The sequence below is a fragment of the Carcharodon carcharias genome, chromosome 30, assembly GCF_017639515.1.
Source record: "Carcharodon carcharias isolate sCarCar2 chromosome 30, sCarCar2.pri, whole genome shotgun sequence".
NCBI classification, from domain to species: domain Eukaryota; kingdom Metazoa; phylum Chordata; class Chondrichthyes; order Lamniformes; family Lamnidae; genus Carcharodon; species Carcharodon carcharias.
The window spans coordinates 1,932,811-1,955,001 of NC_054496.1; the positions used below are offsets into that span (position 1 = coordinate 1,932,811).

General features: G+C 39.9%; 1 protein-coding gene across 2 annotated transcripts; it reads right to left on the reverse strand.

The window, feature by feature from the left end:
• Positions 1-218: 218 nt before the first annotated feature.
• On the reverse strand, positions 219-19,561 carry LOC121271169 (heme-binding protein 2-like). Of its 2 annotated transcripts, XM_041176931.1 has the most exons (8): positions 19,334-19,561; positions 12,784-12,837; positions 10,724-10,802; positions 9,948-10,068; positions 6,775-6,914; positions 2,734-2,897; positions 1,956-2,081; positions 219-1,831 (listed from the first exon to the last, which is right to left on the reverse strand). In XM_041176931.1, coding segments are annotated over exons 1-7 (642 nt in total). In that variant the 5' UTR covers positions 19,336-19,561; the 3' UTR covers positions 219-1,831; positions 1,956-1,999. The 2 variants fall into 2 exon arrangements, with proteins under 2 accessions (XP_041032865.1, XP_041032864.1); XM_041176930.1 differs by having other exon boundaries at positions 219-2,081; positions 19,334-19,560.
• Positions 19,562-22,191: the final 2,630 nt, after the last annotated feature.

Here is a 22,191-nt window from a genome sequence, read left to right on the forward strand (position 1 = left end):
GGGACAGTAGCAACATGGATACGAAATTGGCTGAGCAACGGATGAAATTCAATGCACGGAAGTGCGAGGTGATTCATTTTGGTAGGAAGAACATGGAGAGACAATATAAAATAAAGGGTACAACTCTGAGGTGGGTGGAGGAGCACAGGGACCTGGGTGTATATGTGCATAAATCATTGAAGGTGGTAGGACAGGTTGATAGAGCAGTCAATAAAACACACAGTATCCTAGGCTTTATTAATAAAGGTATTGAGTACATGAGCAAGGAGGTTATGTTAAATTACTATAAGCCACTAATTTGGCCTCAGCTCGATGTCGAGGTCTGGGCACTGCGTGTTAGAAAGGATGTGAAGGCATTAGAGAGGATGCAGAAAAGATTCACAACAATGGTTCCAGGGATGAGGAACTTATGTCATGAAGATAGATTGGAGAAGTTGGGACTGTTTTTCTTAGAGAAAAGAGGGTTGAGAGCAGATTTGATTGAGGTATCCAAAATCATGAGAGGTCTGGACAGGAGATAGGGAGAAACTGTTTCCACTCATGAAAGCATTGAGAATTAGAGGGTACAAATTTAAAGTAATTAGTAAAAGAAGCAAAAGTGATACAAGGAGAAACTTTTTTACGAGCGAGTGATTAGGGTTTGGAATGCACTGCCTGAAAGTGTGGTGGAGGTAGGTTCAATTGAAGCATTCAGAAGGGAATTAGACTATTATCTGAAAAGGAAGAATGTGCAGGATTACAGGGAGAAGGTGGGGTAATGGTACTAGGTGAATTGCTTATTCGGAGAACTGATGCAGATACGATGGGCCAAATGGCCTCCTGCACTGTAATAATTCTGTGATTTACTTCCAATATTTCTGATGTACATCTGGAAGGACATCAGAATAGAATCTTAAATAGCCTACATTCAAGAAATTTGTAGAACCTTTCCATGATCTGAGGTCTAAAGGCAGAAGAAATTAACCTTCAAAATCTGACAAGCCAGGAGTTAAAGTATGAACGTTACTATATTGTATTTCTTCAATTTATTGTTTCAGGATACCCCAAGAGCAGTTTTGTGGTCCATTACCAACCAGTAGCAGAGACTGAGTACTGGAAAAGTATAAAATGAAAAATTTGAACAGGTAATTATTTAATGTCAATAATACTTTTCAGAAGCCAAAGTGTAATTTATTCAGCTCCTCTATTAGATGGTCCTACATCGAGTTCAGTCTGTGGCTCAGGAACAAAATATATTTAAAAGAAAAAAAATCTTAACCAAATTGCAGTTTGAGTTGTGCACTGAGTTGTGATTTTTTGTGCCATGAAGTGTTGGGTAAAGGCTCCTTACACAGAACTAATCAGACAAAGTTTAGAGAGGACAAGTTGGACATCTTTAGTAGCTGATTATACATCAGTTTCAACCAATGATTGAGGGTTATTTAGGTAGCTAATTAAAACAAACCCAGTAGGCTACATGGTGGTCATTACTGATACCAGCTTTTTATCCCAGATCTTTTTTTAATTAACTGAATCAAAATTCCCCAGCTGTCATGTGGGTTTTGAACACAGATTATTTGTCCTGTAAGATAACCAATACGCTACCATTTCTAGTAATTGAATATGAATTGAAGTAGGATAGTAGTTAGCTGAATAAACAAAACATTTATGCTGAAGATGAAAGGTCATCGACTTGGAATGGTAACTTTGTTTGTCTCTTCACAGATACTGCCAACATATTGAGAATTTTCGGCATTTTCTTTTGTTTTATGCTGAAGCTTGGTTTTAGGTGAGGATACTTTATATCATGGTCCCTAGCCAGTCCTAAGATTGGAATTAATGATCATTGCATCTTTGAAGCAGAAAAAGAGTACACCATTAGATATGATCCCTTGACCCAGGCAGATAATAATTTCATGTTTCTTTCTATGAAGCTAAAATCGAAAAGCTATGGTTACAGATATTATGAGTTATACCATGGATCAGAAAACAAGTCCCACGAAAGTTCTTATTGGTGAGGTCATGGGGCTTGAGCTGAACACACTGGAGCTCCATCCGCAATATACCACACTTCATTATGCCGATCAACTAATGTCTTCGGACTACATGAAAAAGAAATTTTAAAAAGTTTGATTTTAATCCAAGCAATTTTTATTGAAGTAAAATTTGCAAATTAATGTACATAATATGCATTGCAGAATGGGGCATTGCCCTTAGTCATTTCCTTAATGTGAGGGAGATAAAAAAAATGAAGGAAAATAGATGCAATCTCTTGCCATAGCTAACCGCTATTAAAATTATTCATATATTAATTTTCCTATCTTCCAGATGGGAAATATCTTGTCTTTGCTTGGCTTCTTGTGTCACTGGAATAGCCAGTGATCCAGTCTCATTTTATGACAAATCACAGATCTACTTCCCCCATTTATGAGCACCAACTTGTGTCCCCACTGCATTGTTCATTGTGAAGGTATTCCCTTCTGCTTCCTTGACTCTCATACTCTTGTTATCTGCATCCGAGAGTAGAGACTCCCAAATCTCTATCTGTGCTGCAACTACATTGACCATCTGGAGTTGAAAGAGTACTTAATGTCTCCCATTTCATCATAGTTAAATTTGTGAATGCTATGCAGAGGATTGCAGTTGAGATTGCCTGCCCTGCACCCTACAGTGCAACATATTTCAGTTCACTCAATTACCTAGATAACCATTGTATTAAATCAATAGCCTCCTAAACTTGCCCTAAGTCCTTACCTGTTGTAGCCAGCGCCATAATAATAACTGGAGTCATAGCGCTCGGCAGCATTATTCAGCTGCTGTTTTAATTTTGAGGCGTAGAATTTTGAATTCAATGTCAATAACCAACCACCAAAGGATTTCACGTAGGCATACATATCTGGGAAGTCAATGAAATAAATCTGTTTCATATAAAAGAAAAAAAAATGTCAGTAGGTAAAAAAATGAAAAAATAAACTGTAATGGAATTGGTTACTTAATGTGATAAGAGGAATCCCTACATTAAAACTCCCTTCTTTAGAATAATCTTGTACCATTAAAAAAGGTGGATTTTAGGTTTGTGTCTTGAATTTAGCGTGTAGTAAACTCCTGATCTAATTTGATAGGCAGAAACATGATGCTACACTATCAGAGATAGAAAAATTAGAGGACAAATATGCTGCCCTATGCCACTCCTTTAGATTGCCACGTAGTGGGGGAGGCGATGGTGTAGTGGTATTGTTGCTGGACTAGTAATCCAGCCACCCAGGATAATGCACGGATCTTGCCATAGCAGATGGTGGAAGTTGAATTCAATAAAAATCTGGAATTATAAGTCCAGTGGTGACTGTGAAACCATTGCTGATCTTTGTAAAAGCCCTAATGTTTTAGGAAAGGAATTCTGCTGCCCGAGTTGTATCATAGTCTCAAAAAAGGAATCATATCTTACAGATAATGTCCCAGGCATCACCATCCCCGGTTATGTTACTGGCAGTACAGTGGTATACAGTCGGGAGGGAGTTGCCCTGGGAGTCCTCAACATTGAATCCGGACCCCATGATGTCTAATCAGGTCAGGTCAAACATGGGCAAAGAAACCTCCTGCTGATTACCATGTGCTGCCCTTCCTCAGCTGATGAATCAATGCTCCTCCATGTTGAACACTACTTGGAGGAAGCACTGAGGGTGGCAAGGGTGCAGAATGTACTCTGGGTGGGGGAACTTCAATATCCATCACCAAGAGTGGCTCAGTAGCAGCACCACTGACCGAGCTGGTTGAGTCCTAAATGACATAGCTGCTGGGTGGCGGTGCGGCATGTTGTGAGGGAAAAACAGACTTGACCTCATCCTCACTAACCTGCCTGTCACAGATGCTACTGTCCATGACAGTAGCGGTAAGAGTGACCTCCGCACAGTCATTATGGAGATGAAGACCCATCTTCACATTGAGGTTACCTTTCATCATGTTTTGTGGCACTACCACTGTTCTAAAGGGAGAGATTTTGAACAGATCTAGCAACTCAAGACTGGGCATCCGGAGGCACTGTGGACTATCAGCAGCAGCAGAATTGTATTCAAACACAATCTGTTACCCCATGGCCTGGCATATCCCCCATTCTACCATCTATTAAGCCAGGGGATTAACCCTGGTTCAATGAAGAGTGCAGGAGGGCATGTCAGGAGCAGCACCAGGCATACGTAAAAATGAGGTGTCAACCTGGTGAACCTATAACACAGGACTACTTGCATGCCAAACAGCATAGCAGCAAGTGACAGACAGAGCTAAGCAATCCAACAACCAATGGATCATATCTAAGCTCTGCAGTCCTGCCACATCCAGTCGTGAATGGTGGTGGACAATTAAACGACTCACTGGAGGAGGAGGCTCCACATATATCCCCGTCCTCAATGATCTCAATGATGAGGGAGCCTAGCACATCAGAGCAAAAGATAAGGCCGAAGGATTTTCTACAATCTTCAGCCAGAAGTGTTGAGTAGATGATCCACCTCGGCGTCCTCCGGAGGTCCCCAGCATCACAGATGCCAGTCTTCAGCCAATTCGATTCATTCCACCTGAAATCAAGAAACGGTTGAAGGCACTGGATACTGCAAAGGCTATGGGCCCTGACAACATTCCGGCAATAGTGCTGAAAACTTGTGCTCCAGAATTTGCTGTGCCCCTAGCCAAGCTGTTGCAGTACAACTACAACACTGGCATCTATCCAGCTTTTTGGAAAATTGCCCAGGTATGTCCTGTACACAAAAAGCAGGACAAATCCAACCTGGCCAATTACCGCCCCGTCAGTCTACTCCATCATCAGAAAAGTAAAGGAAGGGGTCGTCAACAGTGCTATCAAGCGGCACTTGCTTAGCAATAACCTGCTCACTGATGCTCAGTTTGGGTTCCGCCAGGGCCACTCAGCTCCTCACCTTGTTACAGCCTTGGGTCAAACATGGACAAAAGAGCTGAACTCCTGAGGTGAGGTGAGGTGAGAGTGATTGCATTTGACATCAAGACTGCATTTGACCGGGTATGGCATCAAGGAGCCCTAATAAAATTGGATTCAATGGGAATTGGGGAAAACTCTTGGCTGGTTGGAGCCATACCTCGCACAAGGAAGATGATTGTGGCTGTTGGAGGTTAATCATCTCAGCTCCAGGACATCACTGCAAGAGATCCTCAGGCTATATCCTCGGCCCAACAATCTCCAGCTGCTTCATCAATGACCTTCCTTCCTTCCGACATAAGGTCAGATGTGGGGATGTTCGCTGATGATTGCACAATGTTCAGACCATTCATGACTTCTCAGACACTGAAGCAGCCCATGTCCAAATGCAGCAAGACCTGGAAAATATCCAGGTTTGGGCTGACAAGTGGCAAGTAACATTCAGGCCACACAAGTGTCAGGCAATGACCATCTCCAGCAAGAGAGAATCTAACCATCACCCCTTGATGTTCAATGGCGTTACCATCACTGAATCCCCCAATATTAATATCCTGGTGGTTACCATTGACCAGAAACTGGACTGGACTAGCCATATAAATACTGTTGCCACAAGAGCAGGTCAGAGACTAGGAATCCTGTGACGCGTAACTCACCTCCTGACTCCCTAAAGCCTGTTCACCATCTACAAGGCACAAGTCAGGAGTATGATGGAATACTCTCCATTTGCCTAGATGAGTACAGCTCCCACAACACTCAAGAAGCTGGACACCACCCAGGACAAAGCAGCCACTTGATTGGCACCACATCAACAAACATTCACTCCCTCCACCACCAACACACAGGTAGCAGCAGTGTGTACCATCTACAAGACGGACTGCAGGAATTCACCAAGGCTCCTTCGACAGCACCTTCCAAACCCACGATCACTACCATCTAGAAGGACAAGGCAGCAGATAGATGGGAACACCACCACCTTGAAGTTTCCCTCCAAGTCATCCACCACCATGACTTGGAAATACATCGCCATTCCTTCACTCTTGCTGGGTCAAAATTCTGGGACTCCTTAACAGCGCTATGGGTGTACCTACAGCACATGGACTGCAACGGTTCACGAAGGCAGTTCACCACCACCTTGTCAAGGGCAACTAGGGATGTGCAATAAATGCTGGTCCAGCCAGCGAAGCTCACATCCCGTGAATGAATAAAAAAAAGTGTTGCTAACTTTGGGAGCAAATGAAATAATTGATTTCTAGTTGAGATAAAAATTAAGTTCTAAAAAAAGAACAAATGTACATTTAAACTTACTAGTTTGAGGTAACGAACAGAATTTCTGCTTGGTTGGTTGTGACTCACCAGTGACAGCTAAATATAAAGTAGTTTAAAGTCATTGTGTTGCAATGCATTTATGGCCAAATGTACTGAATCATAAATTAATTGGTAGCAATTGTTATCACTCTGGTTATGGAACCAAATCTGTGGATACACTCCTTCAAAGCATATTGATCATTATTACCAGTTTTAGGAGGCAACGCTGAATGTGTTGGAAATAAAACTCTGCTTCATTTGATCTCCTACATGCAGAGCTCCTGTTTGGCAACACACCATCGTGGATTTTCCTGATTGGCCAGATCTTTTCCTTAGATGGAGTGAGGGAAATTGGAGAGTGAGTTACCCTTTTCACTTATGTATCACTTTATGGCTATATGAAGATTGACATTCATCAAACTCCCCATGAGCGGATTGGCTGCCTCACCCTTCAAGCAGTAAACGATATATATTACCGAGAGAAAAGAAGAGCAGGAAATTGGACCAAAGTACAATTTATACAAATGTTGAAATATCTATCTACTCACATTAGTATCAATGGGTGCTGGGGGGCTCTGCTGATAATTAACTGGTATCAAAAAATGGATGATGTAGTTCTTGAATTCCACTGTTCCTTCATTTTGAGGTATCTTAAGCAGAACAGGAGCTGTCATGTCGATACGTTTGCCTGTGTTTAAATAAGACTGTCAGTGCTTGTTCATAATGGGGACGCTCCTGATTTGCTGCTGTAATTTTGGTGGAAGATTGGCAGAAATCTGGAAAATTAGTAAATGCCGAAAATCGGGAGACTCCATGTGTATTCATACGTAAGTGTTTATTCCCTGTTAAGATACTGACCTTCTGTGCAAACCCTAGATGGGCAAAACCTGTAGTGCAAGGCACTACCAAGTTTAATAGTATAGAATACAAAATAAGGTTAATCAAACAATGGTGTGTGACTATACCTGTATTAAGTACTACTTTCTCATCACCTTTGCCCTTCCTTTCTGATCTCGATTGGCTACCTGTTCCCAGATGCCTTAAATTTAAAATCTTAGCTTTTAGCTTTAGCCCCCACTACATCTTCACCCCACTTAACTCGCAACATGCTCCAGCTCTACATTTCTACCCCCTACCCCTGAACACCCTGCTTCTCTGATTCCACCTTTTTTGCATAATCCTCTGCTTGGCTCACAATTGATGACAGAGCAATCAATGGCATTGCTCCTACTTGTTGGAATTTCTTTCTTAAACCTTTCCACTTTTCTATCTCTCTCTCTTTGAAATCTTTCTCAAAACTATGTGACCTGAGCTGAACTTCAAATCCTGCAAATGGTTTTTACCAAGAGTGAGTTCTTTGCCTGCAATGTCATTCTTCTCTGTTTCACCCCATTGCAAATGAAGTCCTCAGCCCACTTCACCACCTCAATGATCAATAGCTCTAATAGATAAAGTTGCCTCCAAGCGGCTTAGTTTATTGTGTCATGTGTATCACTAGATTTCCTCTCAGAACCCTTGTTATAAAAACCAGGTCTACCCAGGATTCTTCATGTGTTGAAATAGATTGTTCTAACAGGTTTCTTTCACTCCTTTAAAAGGAAAATTTGTTTATTTAATAAGTGTCGTTTAACTTATCTCTAGCCTGCATCTTCTCTCTTTTTACTGCAGCCTTTCTTATCCCTCTCCATTTTATGGCTACTGGTATGATAATTAATCCTGAAATATTTATCTTTTGTTTATGCATACAAAGGCACTGCCCAATTCACTTCTGCCCCCTGCATCCTCACCAACTTAAGTTAATATAAAAGCATCTGCAACTTTAAGTTCCAGGCCATACCCCATGGCTTTCCAGTTTTGACCTGCTATGTGTTCTCCTTGCTCTGCTGCTTCATCATTTGGCCCTACCTTGACTGTTCTTTCTGTAACTTCCTTTAAACATCTCTGACTTACTACTCCTTTTCTTGCACTTGATAGCCTCCTAGAATCTTATCTTTTCAATCATGTTTTTTTGATCATCTTGTCCCCATGCTAGCTAGCATTATAAATAGCTCCCTCTCATCTTGCATTATTTCCCCTCCCTCGTAAAAATTCCTCATCATCGCATCTCTCCTCAAAAAAACCCACCCATGGTCCCTCTGCTGTCAGCAGGTATGGCCCTTGCTTCAACCTTCTTTACCTAGCCAATGTCCAGGAACATGTCATACACCAAGACAATATCCATCTCACCTGCAATTGCATGTTTGAATCCCATCATTTTGGTTTCCAACCCTCCCACAATAATAAAATATTATGTATAGAGATATGTTTGAATATCAAGAAGTTGCAACACAAATTATACAGTTAAATGTGCAGAGCTATTTGGCTGATGTGGAGGGTGAACATTAATGTCACCGAAGGTGCCATTCTTGGTCACTTTTTCCTCATCTATCTGTTGTCCCTTGGTTATGTTAATTGCATTAATGGGGTCAGTTTCTACATATCACCGATCACACCAGAATCTACCTCTTCACCTTCATCTTCGCCTTCCTTCATCTCTCCCTTGTCTCTGTGCCGTTATGGTGTTTGTCTGACATTGGTCTTTGATAAACCATAACTTCTTCCAAGTAAATATCGGGAAGACTAAAGCCAATATATTCAGATTCCTTCCACGTTCACTGGATCTATTCCCTTCTCTAGCCACTGTTTCAGCTTCAACCAGACTATTTGCATTCTTGGACACATGTTTGATTCTGAGCTAAATTTTTGTATCCATATCCTTACTGTCATAAAGACTGGCTACTTTCACCTCCAAAACATCTCCTGCCTCAACCCTTGCCTCAGTTCATCTACCATATGTCTTTGGCACCTGAAGACTCAATAGCTTTCCTCATTTCAAAAAGTGCATTGTTCAAAACCTTGCTGTGTGTATTGTATCATGTTCCCCATCATTACTGACCTATATTGTCTTCTGATACATCTATTTCTCAAATGTAAAATTCTTGTCATTGTTTTTAAATAAATTTGTGGCCTTGCCTCTTGTTGCTAACCGTAAGCCCCTCTGGCCTTATAGCCTGCCCAAGTTATCTTTTACTCTGATTTCAGGCAGTTGTGAATTGCTTTCTTCTGTCACTCAGCTATTGGCAACCATAGCTTCAGTCTCTTAGGTCCCATTCTCTGGAATGTTCTCCCCTAAGCCCTCTTCCTCTTCACCTTCCCCTACAGGTTTAAGATGCTCCTTAAAGCTTACCTTCTTGCTATTGGTAGAATCCTGGCACAGCCTTATTAGTAATTGTGAAAAGTGCTTTTAGTCGGCCATCAAAAAAGAACTACTTTCCATGAAAATGGTTTTGATTATTTTTTTAGGATGGTATTCTCCCTCCAACTTTCTTGGGTGCTGTTGTATCAGAGATAGTTCCTGGTTGAGGAGATGGTTAGGTGGACAACCTGGTCTCAGGCTTTATCTGCTATGGAAGAAGTTACTAGGAAATGTGTAAGAATGACCTTCGGTGAGTGCCCTTTAATTTTTCTTGTGGGGAAGTGCTAACTCTCCACCAGTCTTTTCCCTAAAGCAACACACCTGACTACATAGACAAATATTGGAAAGCTTTTTTCAAATGTTAAGCAATTTATTTTGTGAGATAAAATATTATTTTTAACTTTGATGTAGAGTTTAATTGCAAGTAATTATTATAGTTAATATGATTGTCAGTGTTATATTTAATTTTTGTTCTCTTATTTGTACCTTCTACGTTTTTGCCCTGGATATACTGATAAAGCCTTGTGAATCCTTGATAGCCAGCAAATTCCATTAAGAGGGATGTAATGTTGGTCGCAACCCATTTTGAAGCATTATAATGACGAACCTGCATGTGAAGCAGCAAAGAACAGCAGTGGTTAAACACTAAGCAGCCTGTTCAACTGATTAAACCTCTAACTACATTCCTGAATAAAATATATCTTAATTCAAACTTCAAAGAAGTTCCTCCACTACACCATTGTGATTTTGTTTCCCGTATCAACTACCTTTCTGGTTATCTGAGAATGAGTGCCAATTTGGACCAAATTTCAACTATTTTTTTGTTGTCTGGATCCACACCCACTAGAAACTAGGTTGAGACTGCCCAATCTCATTCCATGTAGGTTGCTTACTTTTGGCAAAAAAAGTAAACCTTTGTTTGTTGGCCTGGACTGGATCAAATTCAAATCCCATGCAATTGTGAAATGACAGTGGCCTCATCCAAGCAACCAATTGCTATTTTAACACCGCCCTTTTAGGTGTCACCAGTTTTTAGTAAAGATTAAATAAATCCTTCAGCAATTGTTTATTGGATGTATTGTGCCTAGTGTTTTGAAGATCTAATGAAAGAACTACTGATCAAATCCAACAACTCTTTTCAAATTTTATTTGTCCAGGATAAGCAACAAGTGCAAAAAAGCCCATTCCATATTGGGTACGATGTACATGATATTGAACTTTGTCTGTTTATTTGAGAATTGGCTCTGAGCTCTGCTTCTCACCTCATAATCCGGGGTTTCACAAACAATATCATAATTGAGGCATTCCTTTACTTCTTTGCATTGAGTTGGTTTAGAATAACTGCTCAAAGAAAAATTAAAAAAAAAATTAGTAGCAAATATTACCCAAGCTATTCTTTACCACAGTTTTTGTATTAACATGGTATGCTGTTAAGTAATGGTTGCATTTTTAATAGATATACTATTAAAGGTGCTTAAAGATATAAAGTCTGATCATTGAGATATGATATAAATAGGGCGATAGTCCTTTGCAGGCCTGTACTCTCTTGTGTTCTTAAGCATAATAAGACATTTGGAATGTGAGGGGAGGAGTGAGAGGAGAAAGTTAAGTACACTTAGTGATGAATCATGGGGAGCCACTGTCACCTTGAGCCCGCTTGAATGCCTTTAGGAATCTAGGGAGAATTTTCTATGTTTAGCTCCAGTAGTTTTTTCTTTTTTGCCTCCTTCAGAAATTGACTAGCAATTGAGGTTGGGGGAGAGGTAGTGGTACACCAGGGTTGCATCATCTACTGGAAAGGATGAGCATTGATGAGCATAATTGTCTTTCTTGTTTCAAGAGACAATTTTAGTGAGGGACATCACAGGACAAGGCAATTTATATTCTCATTCCATACATGCAAGGGCATTACCTAGCAAGGGTTTTTGGGTAATTGAGCTGTGAGAACCCCGGACACTTTTTTTATTCTTCCTTAACTCGGACAGTGAGGCCAATTGCCAGGCCTCTATTACTGGTTTGACTGAGATCAGCTGAAAAGAAAGAAAGGCTTATAGTGCTTTTCACGATCACCGGATCTCTCAAAATGCTTTTTAGCCAATTAAGTACCTTTGAATTATAGTCACTGTTGTAAGGCAGAAAATTGACTCACAGAGGGTAGTGACCTCCCTGAGTTTGTATGGTTGAGTGCTAACTGAACCATACCCACATACAAAATACTGACATATGAATTAGGAGCAGCAGTAGGCCATTCGGCCCCATGAGCCTGCTCCGCCATTCAATAAGATTATGGCCACTTTCCTGCCTATCCCCAATTCCTTTGACTCCCTTGTTGGTCAAGAATCTGTCTACCTCTACCTTAAAATATTCAATGATCCTCTTTCTACTGTGCCCTGGGGAAAAGAGTTTCATAGACTCATGAGAAAAACATCCTCCTCATGTTTGTCTTAAATGGGAGATCCTTATTCTTAGACCAAGCCTCCTAGTTCTGGTGTCTCCAACCATCAAATAAATCTTAAGTGATCGTTAAGTTTATAAACTGCTGTTCTTTTTGTATAAACCCATTATTTTCCTTTGTTAACACTAATGCAGTGCAGAAAATACAGACTAAATCCTCTCTGTTTGCCAGTTAGTTGCTGCTTTCTGTTTCATAGAAGGGTGAAGGTTACTACCACTCTGCAATTAGTCATGGGGAGAGGTAGTAAAACAGTCTGATCCGATAACATCATGTTCTCCGCCATCCACAAGACAGAATGCCTCACTTTGTGGAGCAGTCCATCTCATACCTGGAGTGATCTGTGCTTTTGCTTATTCATTTTTTTCCCTGTCATCCCCCGAAGGCACTGGATGGGATTTTCCAGACCCAGCTGCTGGGGGACTGGAAATTCTTGCCCCAAGTCAACAGACCATTTGCTGGTCTGTCAAATTTTCCGTCCTGCCCGCGACGATTCCCACGGTAGGTGGGACCTGAAAACCTCAACCTCTGATTGTTCCTGAGGTACGATTCTCAGGCAATGAGCATCCCCTGGTACCTTGCCAAGTGGCCATTTTTCAAGTGTGAGTCTAGACAATGATTGTTGGCAAGGCATTTGAGTGTGGGGGCATCATACCTGAACCCAACCCTGCCCTCAAACAACCTCAAGATGTGCATTTTGCAGCAGTGGTCAGTTGATGGTCACCCACTGTTTTTAATAATTCAGCACAGGAGAAATACAAATGTAAACACACACCCTACCATTCTGGTGCAGTCCCAGACCACACCATCATTGTTTCTAAATTTCACTCTCCTATTACACTTCTTTGGTCACGCTATCAGTTTTCTCACCTGATCCTAGGCGTCAGAACAAAGAACACAAAGATAATTAACCCAGCCCAGTTCCTGAGGGGGAAGAAAAAAGAATTGGAACAAATTAAAACAATATGGAAAGAGTGCCACATTTTCAGTTTTGCATTTCTAAAAATTTCTTGGAATTCCTCAGTAGTTGTTTCCTTTTGTTCAAAAATGAGTAAAGTTGAAATCAAATAAAAATATAAAATTGTAATGTTTGGTGGCAAAAAACTTAATAGACGGAGAAGACTAAAACCCACTCTCCCCATCCAGAATCTAACATGGACTCCTGCCTCCACCAATTCACTGATGTAAAAATGTATTTCACTCCTTCATGTACGTTTTAGTTTTGTTATTCAAACAAAATAAAACAAAAACTTGATAAAATTAATATTTTATAGTATTTTTTTGTTTCTACCCATCCACATTAAAAGCAACTTTCTGAGTACATATAGTGGCATTTGTATTCTATGGATAGATGTAAAACCGAAGTTGATTTAAATCATTTTTGTGAAAGTGGAAATACAACTGGCTGTCACTAGGTGGCAGTGGAGGAAGTCAGTAAATACAATCAGGAACACAGTTTAATTTTTTTTATCATTGGGCAGTTTTTATCATCAGTTTTATCATCAGTTTTTATCATCAGTCAGCAGCGAAATGACAATGCTTGCTGCTGACCTCGAAGAAAGCAGACCACAACAATCTATTAATCTCTGTGTTACGAATTTCATCTTTTCCAATGTTAATTTGAATCTGGAGCAAAGTCAGTGGGATCCCCAGGTGTCTAGCAACATGGATGTCATTAAGCAGGGTAAACAGCCAAGTACATTGAAGAATTTTCAGCAAACCAGGAAGTAAAATGCACTGAGCATCCTTCACTTTGTATACATTTTACAGAGAGCGAAATAAATACTGGGACTTACATGCAAAGATGAAATATCATAAACAAGTTTTAAAAAATGTTATATTAAAAACTTAAGATTTTTTTTAATTAGCATGGGAAAAAATTGACATTCCACAAATGCAAAGTTTATTTTCCAGGGCCAGAGTGAGATTCTTCAGCAGTAGCAATGATTTAAATGCTTTTAAAAACCCAGTTATACCTCATTAACAAGGTGTAACTTTTTCAGGGGTTTTTAAAAGCGATGTTAAAGAGTAAAAGGGTAAGTTCTCATCAGCTCAGTGAGTTCTAAAGATTGCTGTCCCCGGGTACTTCAACAGCATATTCTGTGGAGGAGGAGTGAAGTACTGAGTTCTGGATTTAATTGCACATATGTGGATGCCAAAGTTACAGGATTTTGAGCAGCGAACAGTGATGATTTTGCCATCATTACAATGCAACACCTGGACTATTGTTCCTGCTTTGAATAGTAACTTCAATTTTTGCCAATTTTAACCCCATTGCTCTCTTCAAAGCAGTGACCTGTTGGTGTTTGTTTCCATAGGCACATGGAAACAAACTATGCAGCCCTGTAGTACCACACAAGTGGCCATCTTCCACCTGTGAGCCAAAAGAATTGGTGTTGTTCATCATGAGGATCACCATGGCTGAATTTGATCTAGTTGTCATACATGAGGGAGTCACCTGGTTTGCAATCAGAAGCAGGAACCCTCGTTAATTCTTTCCTCCCTATCCAGTAGCATGAAGGCAAATTTATCGCTCTCCTGCTGACTCACTTGACATTGTGAAATTCAACAGAGCCAGTGCATTTATTTATTATGCATGGTTTTATTTTGTTGTGATTCCATTCTCATGATACACCCTTATTTATATTGCTATTCTTAATAATTCCTAGACTATTCAATTATTTCAATCCCTTTTTTGGGTTACCTAAATCTGTCTTTTGCCAGAAGCATCACTATGTGGTCAACAAATTGAAACAATAATCTGAAACACAGCTGTGATGGATAAATATTTTGTTCCAGGCATTTTAACAAATCCTCCTGAGGATAGTCTGATTTTTGACAGCCTTTTCTGTTTTATTGAGCTTTTTCATTGTTTCAGTACAATTAATAAAAATGGAAGAATCCCAAAACCTTTTATCTTCTTATCTCTCTGTACTCACTGCTTTCCATTTGGAGTTGTAATGTTACATAATTTGTCATATTTGTTGGTAAAGCATCACACTTTCTATTGTACTTCTCATTTATATTTATACGCAGTAATTGCTAAATAAGTTGTTGTTTTCTTGATAATGCAGATCCTTGAGAAACGCTTTGTTACGCCTTTATAGTGTTATTTGAACAATCATTCAAACTAGCTTTTCATAGCCACTGAAACAATGTTTTGGTAAACTTCAATTTAAGGTCTGTTAGCTATGAACCCAGTGGTTATGCTCCAGCACTGATCTCTACCCTAAAGTTTGTGGGATCAACAAGAGGGGCTGACGAACGCCTTTTTGTGTTTTCTACCCCATGCAGCTGGACAGTCCACTTCCTGTCTGCTGTTGGGAATTGGGGGGAAGGGGAGGCTTTACCCAAGGCACAGTTGAAACCCCAGCCATCTCCCATTTGACTCCCGCCACCCTCAGATGGGCATAAGGGGGCTGTCACACTTTTATAACAAATGCGCTCCATTCTTCAGGTTCTAGAACACTGCCCTCTACCAGTAAGATATTGACCCCTGCTGAGCCAGGGAAGGAGGCCCTAACCTTCTAAGGGTAGGAGGAAGTTCCTTGAGATAGCGGGCACCATTTATGATTAGGACTAGGGTAAACACTCAAATAAATTCAGGACCTATTAGTTTCGCAAGAGTTTGTGAAGTCTAGGCCTCATGTATGTGTTACTTTTAACTTATAAAGTAAAATGGACTGTAAAGTTAATACAATATTTAGCTTTCCATTCTCTTAATCTTAGGTGGCATTGCTGTCGCATACAGCACACAAATAGTGATACAGAAATCAGGTGACAGGAGTTCAGGAGGACAGACAGCCTCTATGGAACATGCCAGGTAAGCTGCTGCATACAGTATTCATTATTTATTCTAACAAAACTAAAAACCTCTTTTCTGAATCAGTGCTCAGAAACAGATTTTGCCTTTTTTAAAAGCCACAACGGATGGAGAAGAGGGATCAGTGCAATCCACAGATTTAGGAGTGCATAAAGGATGACAGTGAGAATGTAGTCATATGAATGGGTGGGATGATGAGCAAGGTAAATGTAAATGATGGTAGGAGTTGTGGGGAGATGGGGATATGGGTAATCGATGCACAAAATGTTGCTGGAAATCAAAGTGCATTTTAACAGCTTGTGTAGAATTTGTGGCAATTGCACCACATCTACTGTAAAGCAAGTTATTCATTTCTATATAAAAGAAAGAAAAAGAAAGACTTGCATTTATATAAGTCCTTATCACGTTGTTTAGAAACACTTCAAAGTGCATCACGTATAATGAGTTACTCATTTTTAAAATTACACTGACTGTTACCATGTCAAAATTGAGAGAACACAAACTCACATTGTCATGGCCTAAGTTTTTCTCTCAGCCCTTCTGTTTCAGTCAATAACTATTTTGTGCTGATCAAATGAAGAACAGCTCTTCTTTTATGTAGCTTTGATACTAAGGGTGGGATGTTATTATAAAATGTTGGTTATTCAACACTGAGTGACAGAGAAAGCTCTGTAATGCTTAGTTGCAGGAGATCACTTGCACTGCATGTAAAGTAACTGTATAAGTCACATTACAAGCTATTCAGCAATAAAGCTGCAAGAATAGCCACCAGCTGTTTTATAAGCATGTCGTGTGTCAAACTTTACCAAGTTTGCCCAATCTTATGAAACCTTCTTGTTCTGTTATCATTGTTGTGTGTCCTAGATGAGGTTGTCATTGGTTAGGATCGATAGAGACTGCTGAATGCAAGGTGGTTGGTAAACTTTAACTTCTATTAAACACTCTTCTATCTATATACAGGATAAGGCTTAGCACGAGGCTTCACATGGAACTATCTCAGCATACTCTGTTGTCACGTGATGCTACATCACTGATGATGTAGACTGTATATTTACATAAATCCTTTGGACTACGTTTGGAACCAGGGCTGGGCTGTTTTTTATGGTCAGATTCTGATGTGCCAGCATTTCTTTGATTAATTGCCCTGGCAAGGAGGAATTGCTTTTAATTTTATCAACCACAACCAAATGAGCTCACACCACAGCGGGATAATTGCAAAATGTATATAGATAGAAATCTTGACCTATCAGAATTTCAAAGAAAATAAAACTACCTGTAATTTTGCATGGAGGGGCTGAAACTACAATTCTTATGTACTAGGTGGCGCAGGTGCATGCTGGGTACAAAAGGGACAGAATCCAGTAATCAGTGAATCACCTATGTGCTATCCCTAGGATTTCTATGGACTTGTGCAGGTCACTTTTAATTGAGATGTTCCTCTCAGTACACAGCCACCAGAAGCACTTTTAGATGCATGCCTTAACCTTAGTTATTAGATTTCTGAATTTGCTTCTTTGCCATTTTAATAAAGTAATTTTTTTTTGCCTTACAATAAGCCTATGAAATTGACCTGTTTTATTTGAAGCAGAGAAATACTTTGGTTTTTATTTGAACATTTGCACTCCAAACTGGACCTATTCACCCAAATGATTGTCATATCATTCTATATACTGCTGTCTCTTCAGGAGATGGAGGATGTGGAGTAGCAGGAGCTAAGACAGGTGTGCCTGCATCACAGGAGATTGCAGTGCACCAGGTTTTATTCCAAGAATTACATTCCTAGGAATGTCTGAGAATCTGTGTTTCAGATGGTTATGGTTCTTAAATCATCTCCAGGACCAGCAGTGTTGTAGCAGTAATGTGACAACCGTGTCAAATTTTTGTGCTATGCTTTGCAAAGTGTCACAGGGAACAATTGCCAATTAAACCAGTATGCAGGACAGTTTATCCAGGGTGGGGGTAACCAAAGCATTATTTGCTGTGGAAACTGATTACAGCATTTGGTCAAAACACGAACAGCAGTGGTGGAAACTCAGAACTCAGTAGGAGTTGTGAGGAAGCAGCAGAAATGGGAAGATGATACAGCATAAGGGAGGGTGTACGGAAAATAGAGAAAGAATCTATTGTTCATTCTGCTGCAGCTTCCCAAAACCATTGGATCTTTCATCTCACCCGATCTGATCCTCTGTCCTGCTACTTTTCCAACACTGGGTCAAGATATTGGGATTAACTGCTCTCAAGTGTTTAAAACAACAGATACAGTAAAAAGCTTTATTTTTTAAAAAATTGAGTAATTCTGTACTTTTCTTAAACAGTTTTAAAATCACCAGTGTAATATTAATGCAGCTGTATTTCATCCACTGCTAGTACAGTATCATCAGAATTGAGGTAAGTTCTGCAGCTGTAAATTCCAACAGCTCAAGATCTGGCTATTCTTGGTCTCAAGAGTAGCTCCTTAAGTGTGCAAAACACAGTACTGCATTTAGTCTGGCCTCAAGTGTTCCCAACGGGAAATAGAATCACAGAATTGTTACAGCACAGAAAGAGGCCATTTGGTCCATCATGTCTGCACCAGCTCTCTGTAGGAGCAATTTACCTAATGCTACTCTTTTGCCTTCTCCCCATAGCCTTGCATATTCTTCCTTTTCAGATAGCATTTCAATTCCCTCTTGAATGCCTCCATTGACCTTGTTTCCACCACACACCCAGGGAGTACATTTCAGATCCTAACTACTCACTGTGTGAAAAGTTTTTCCTCATGTCATGCTCATTTGCCAATTATCATAAATCTGTGCCCTCTTGTTCTTGATCTTTCCATCAATGGGAACATGTTTCCTTGGTATCATGTTGATTAATCAAATACAGGAGATGGTGAGGTTTCCATTTCAAGCACTGCACATCCAGAATCCCAACATCAAGATAATAACCATTAAAAAGTATATTTTTTAAAGTTACTAATCTTAAATAATGAGGTTTGTAAATGTTCAGACTGACATTTCTATTGCAGAGATTGTACCACTGATTTAAAAAAAAGGCACTGATTTACACTGACCCGTTTATGTTAGACAACTAACAAGTTATCACCGCTGAAACATACATTGTTCATATTAGACTGGAAATTCTATACTTGTGTGGAAATGAAGTTGTATTAAATATACCCCAAAAAGACTTGGGATCAAAGTGATCTTTAAAAAGACCTCTTTTACCAATCAGTCAGTTCACTGAGTTGAGTTTGAACGAATGGCACAATAACACCACTGAGTTAATCAGTTCTAAATATTAAATTGCTAATTAATGTAGTTTGTGTATCGCAGTAAAGTTTCTGTTGCATTCTAGTTAGGTATTTCACAGATCAATGCACAAAATGTTTCTGGAAATCAACACTATTTTAAAAGCTTGTGTAGAATTTATGGCAATTAAACCACATTTAGTGTAAAACAGATTATTCACTTCTATATAAAAGAAAAATATTTGCATTAAAAAACCCTTATCACATTGCTCAGAAACATTTCAAAGTACTTCACATACAATGAGTTACTCTTTTTTAAAAGTACACTGATTGTTGTAAATTGAAAGGACACATTTTAGAAAACTCACATTGTCGTTGCCTAGGTTTTCCCCTCAGCTCTTCTGTTCTCAGTCGATGACTGTTTATTTTGTGCAGAGCAAATGAAGAACAGCTCTTCTTTTATGCAGCTTTGATATTAAGGGTGGGGTTTTATTATAAAATGTTGGTTATTCAACACTGAGTGACAGAGAAGGCTCTGTAATGATTAGTTGCAGGAGATCACTTGTACTGCATGTTAAGTAACTGTAAGTCACATTACAAGCTATTCAACAATAAAGCTGCAAGAATAGCCAGCAGCTGTTTTATAAGCATGTCATGTGTGATTCTTTGTCAAGATTATCCAATGCTTATGAAATCTTCTTGGAACCAGAGCTACTGTTTATAGTCGGATTCTGTGGCACTGTTTCTGTGACTAATTACCATGGCAAGCAGGAATTACTTTTAATTTTATCAATCATAACTAAATGTGCTGACACCACAGAGTGATAATACAAAACATATAGAGATAGAAATTTTGATCTATCTGAATTTTAAAAAAGGCAAAACTGCCTTTAATTTTGCATGAAGGTGCTGAAACTATGACTCCCATGTGGCACAGGGTGAACGCTGGACATGGGACAGAAACCAGTGGATGGATGCAATATTCTAGGTAGAATACTCTGTATTCTATCTCTAAGATTTCCATATACCTGTACAGTATCTGGTCTCAGGTCGCTTTTAAGATATTTCTGTCAGTGCACAGCCAATGGAAGCACTTTTAGATATGTACACCTTGACCTTAGCTTTTAGACTGCTGAATTTGCTTCTTTGCCATTTTGACAAATTAATTCTTTTTGCCTTGTGATAGCCTGTGAAACGGCCTTCAGTTTCATTTAGAGCACGGAAACAATTCTGGGGCAGGGTTTTAGTTTTGAGATCGGGACCCCGACGTTAGGCCCATTTCTGACCCTGCTCAGCGTTGGTGTGACACATAAACTGGGATTTTGAAAGTATTGGTCAATCCACAGCCAGAGGGTGTGCTCATTGTTCAATTGTGCATGGCAAGCAGTCTCCCATGCTGCGCCCGGCAGTGAAAGAGCTACAGTCTGTTGGATTGATTTATAGGGTGCAGGTTGTTTGCAATAAATCCCCAATTGTGAATTAAACCATCAGGTTTTACAAGGCTTAACCATCTGGCAAGAATGAACACTTTAAATGGTAAATTCAAAAGTTGCATTAACCATTAAAAGGTAGAAAAGAAACAAGTTAGAAAGGTAAAAAGCAAAGTTTCAGTTAACAGTAATTAGCAGTAAGAGGAGAAAGCTTAACTTTAGCAATTAAACAGACTTCTCACGTATTTCCTTGGTCGATCAGGCCGAAGACATGAAGTGAAGATAACCCCAAAAGGTGGATGACATATTAATGACATGGCTACTCGGAATGTTCATTTTCATCCTCTTAGCTCACATTTTCATATCTCAAATTAGCCCAAGTGTTGCACAATAATTGGTCAACTTAACTGTCCGCCGATTTATAATTGGCTCCTGACATCTGTTAGCATCTCCTGATGTCTTAACGCAATGGCCCACGTAAAAAATGAGAAAGGTTGCATAATGCCTCATTCATTCCCCATCTTAATATAACTCGCCAAGGTCATGAAAGTTTCGAGTTTAGCACACCTTATCTCTTCAGACTGGCTGGAGAGACACCATTTTATATTTCTCACGATCAGTATATTTAAAATCAGGTGTTAATTATGTGTAATTATAAAACATAAAATATTACAGACTTTGTGTTACAGGTTATATTACTGGCCTTACTGATAAATCTATTGTTTAATTAATTATTCTTTAATTGTTTCACAATTAAGACTCTCTACTTAGCTAACCTGGCTGGTTTCCAATGATGTAGTAACTGATTTAGTTATTTTAAAATGCCTTCTAAATTAGTACAAAATGGCTTCTGACTATGTTAGTTCACTATGCGAAATAACACATTGATTCAGACTACGAAAATGGTCATCACACTAGAACTATTCATTTTGAAACTACTGACAAGCCTGCTGATGCAAGTAAGGGAGAGAGGGGCCATCTCTCCCAGCACTTTTAAACCCTTTGAAACCCATAGCTGCAAGACCGGGTAAGTTTCCCCCAGCCCCACAGGGTGACTGCAACTGCAGATGTGACCATGTTTCTGCATGGGCACATGGTTGGTTTTAAAGGTCATCCAGACCGCTGACTTCCTGGCCTCCCCGTTGAAGGGTGCCTCGTTTTACTATTCATTTCTTTTGCCATGATGGTGGGGGGGCTGGGGTCTGCACACTGCAAAAATTCCAACCAACACAGGAAAGAGCTTAATAGTGCCCTCAATTGCTTCATTTGGCTACCCGCAGCTTGTGGATGGGTAGCCATTGTACCTCTGACCAGGCCTCCTTGAAAATGGCCCTGAGGCAGGTAGATCCCAGCAAACAGGCATGCTGCTGTCCCACAGTAATTGTTCTGCCTGGTCGCCTCCACCCCTTCTTGCCCCTGCACACCAAACTAGATCAGTTCAACCAAATCTTTGTCATGTTATTAGATATTCTGCTGCATCTTCAGTATGTGGAGGATGAGGTATAGCAGGAGCAGTGGCAAAGGTGCCTATATCACAAGAGGGTGCAGTGCACAGAGTTTCATTCCAAGAGACATGTCCTAAAATTGTCTGAGAAGCTATGCCTTATAGGATTAAGGTTCTTCAGGGAAACAGTAGTTGACCTGTGTCAGCTCCTGCAAGATCTCCAAACTACTCCAGGAGTAGAACTGCTGCATCAGTAATGTGACTACTGTGTTCAACTTTCATGCTTCGCTTTCCTTTCAAAGTGTCACAGGGAACAACTGTCAGTTTACCCAGTATACAGAGCAGTTATTCC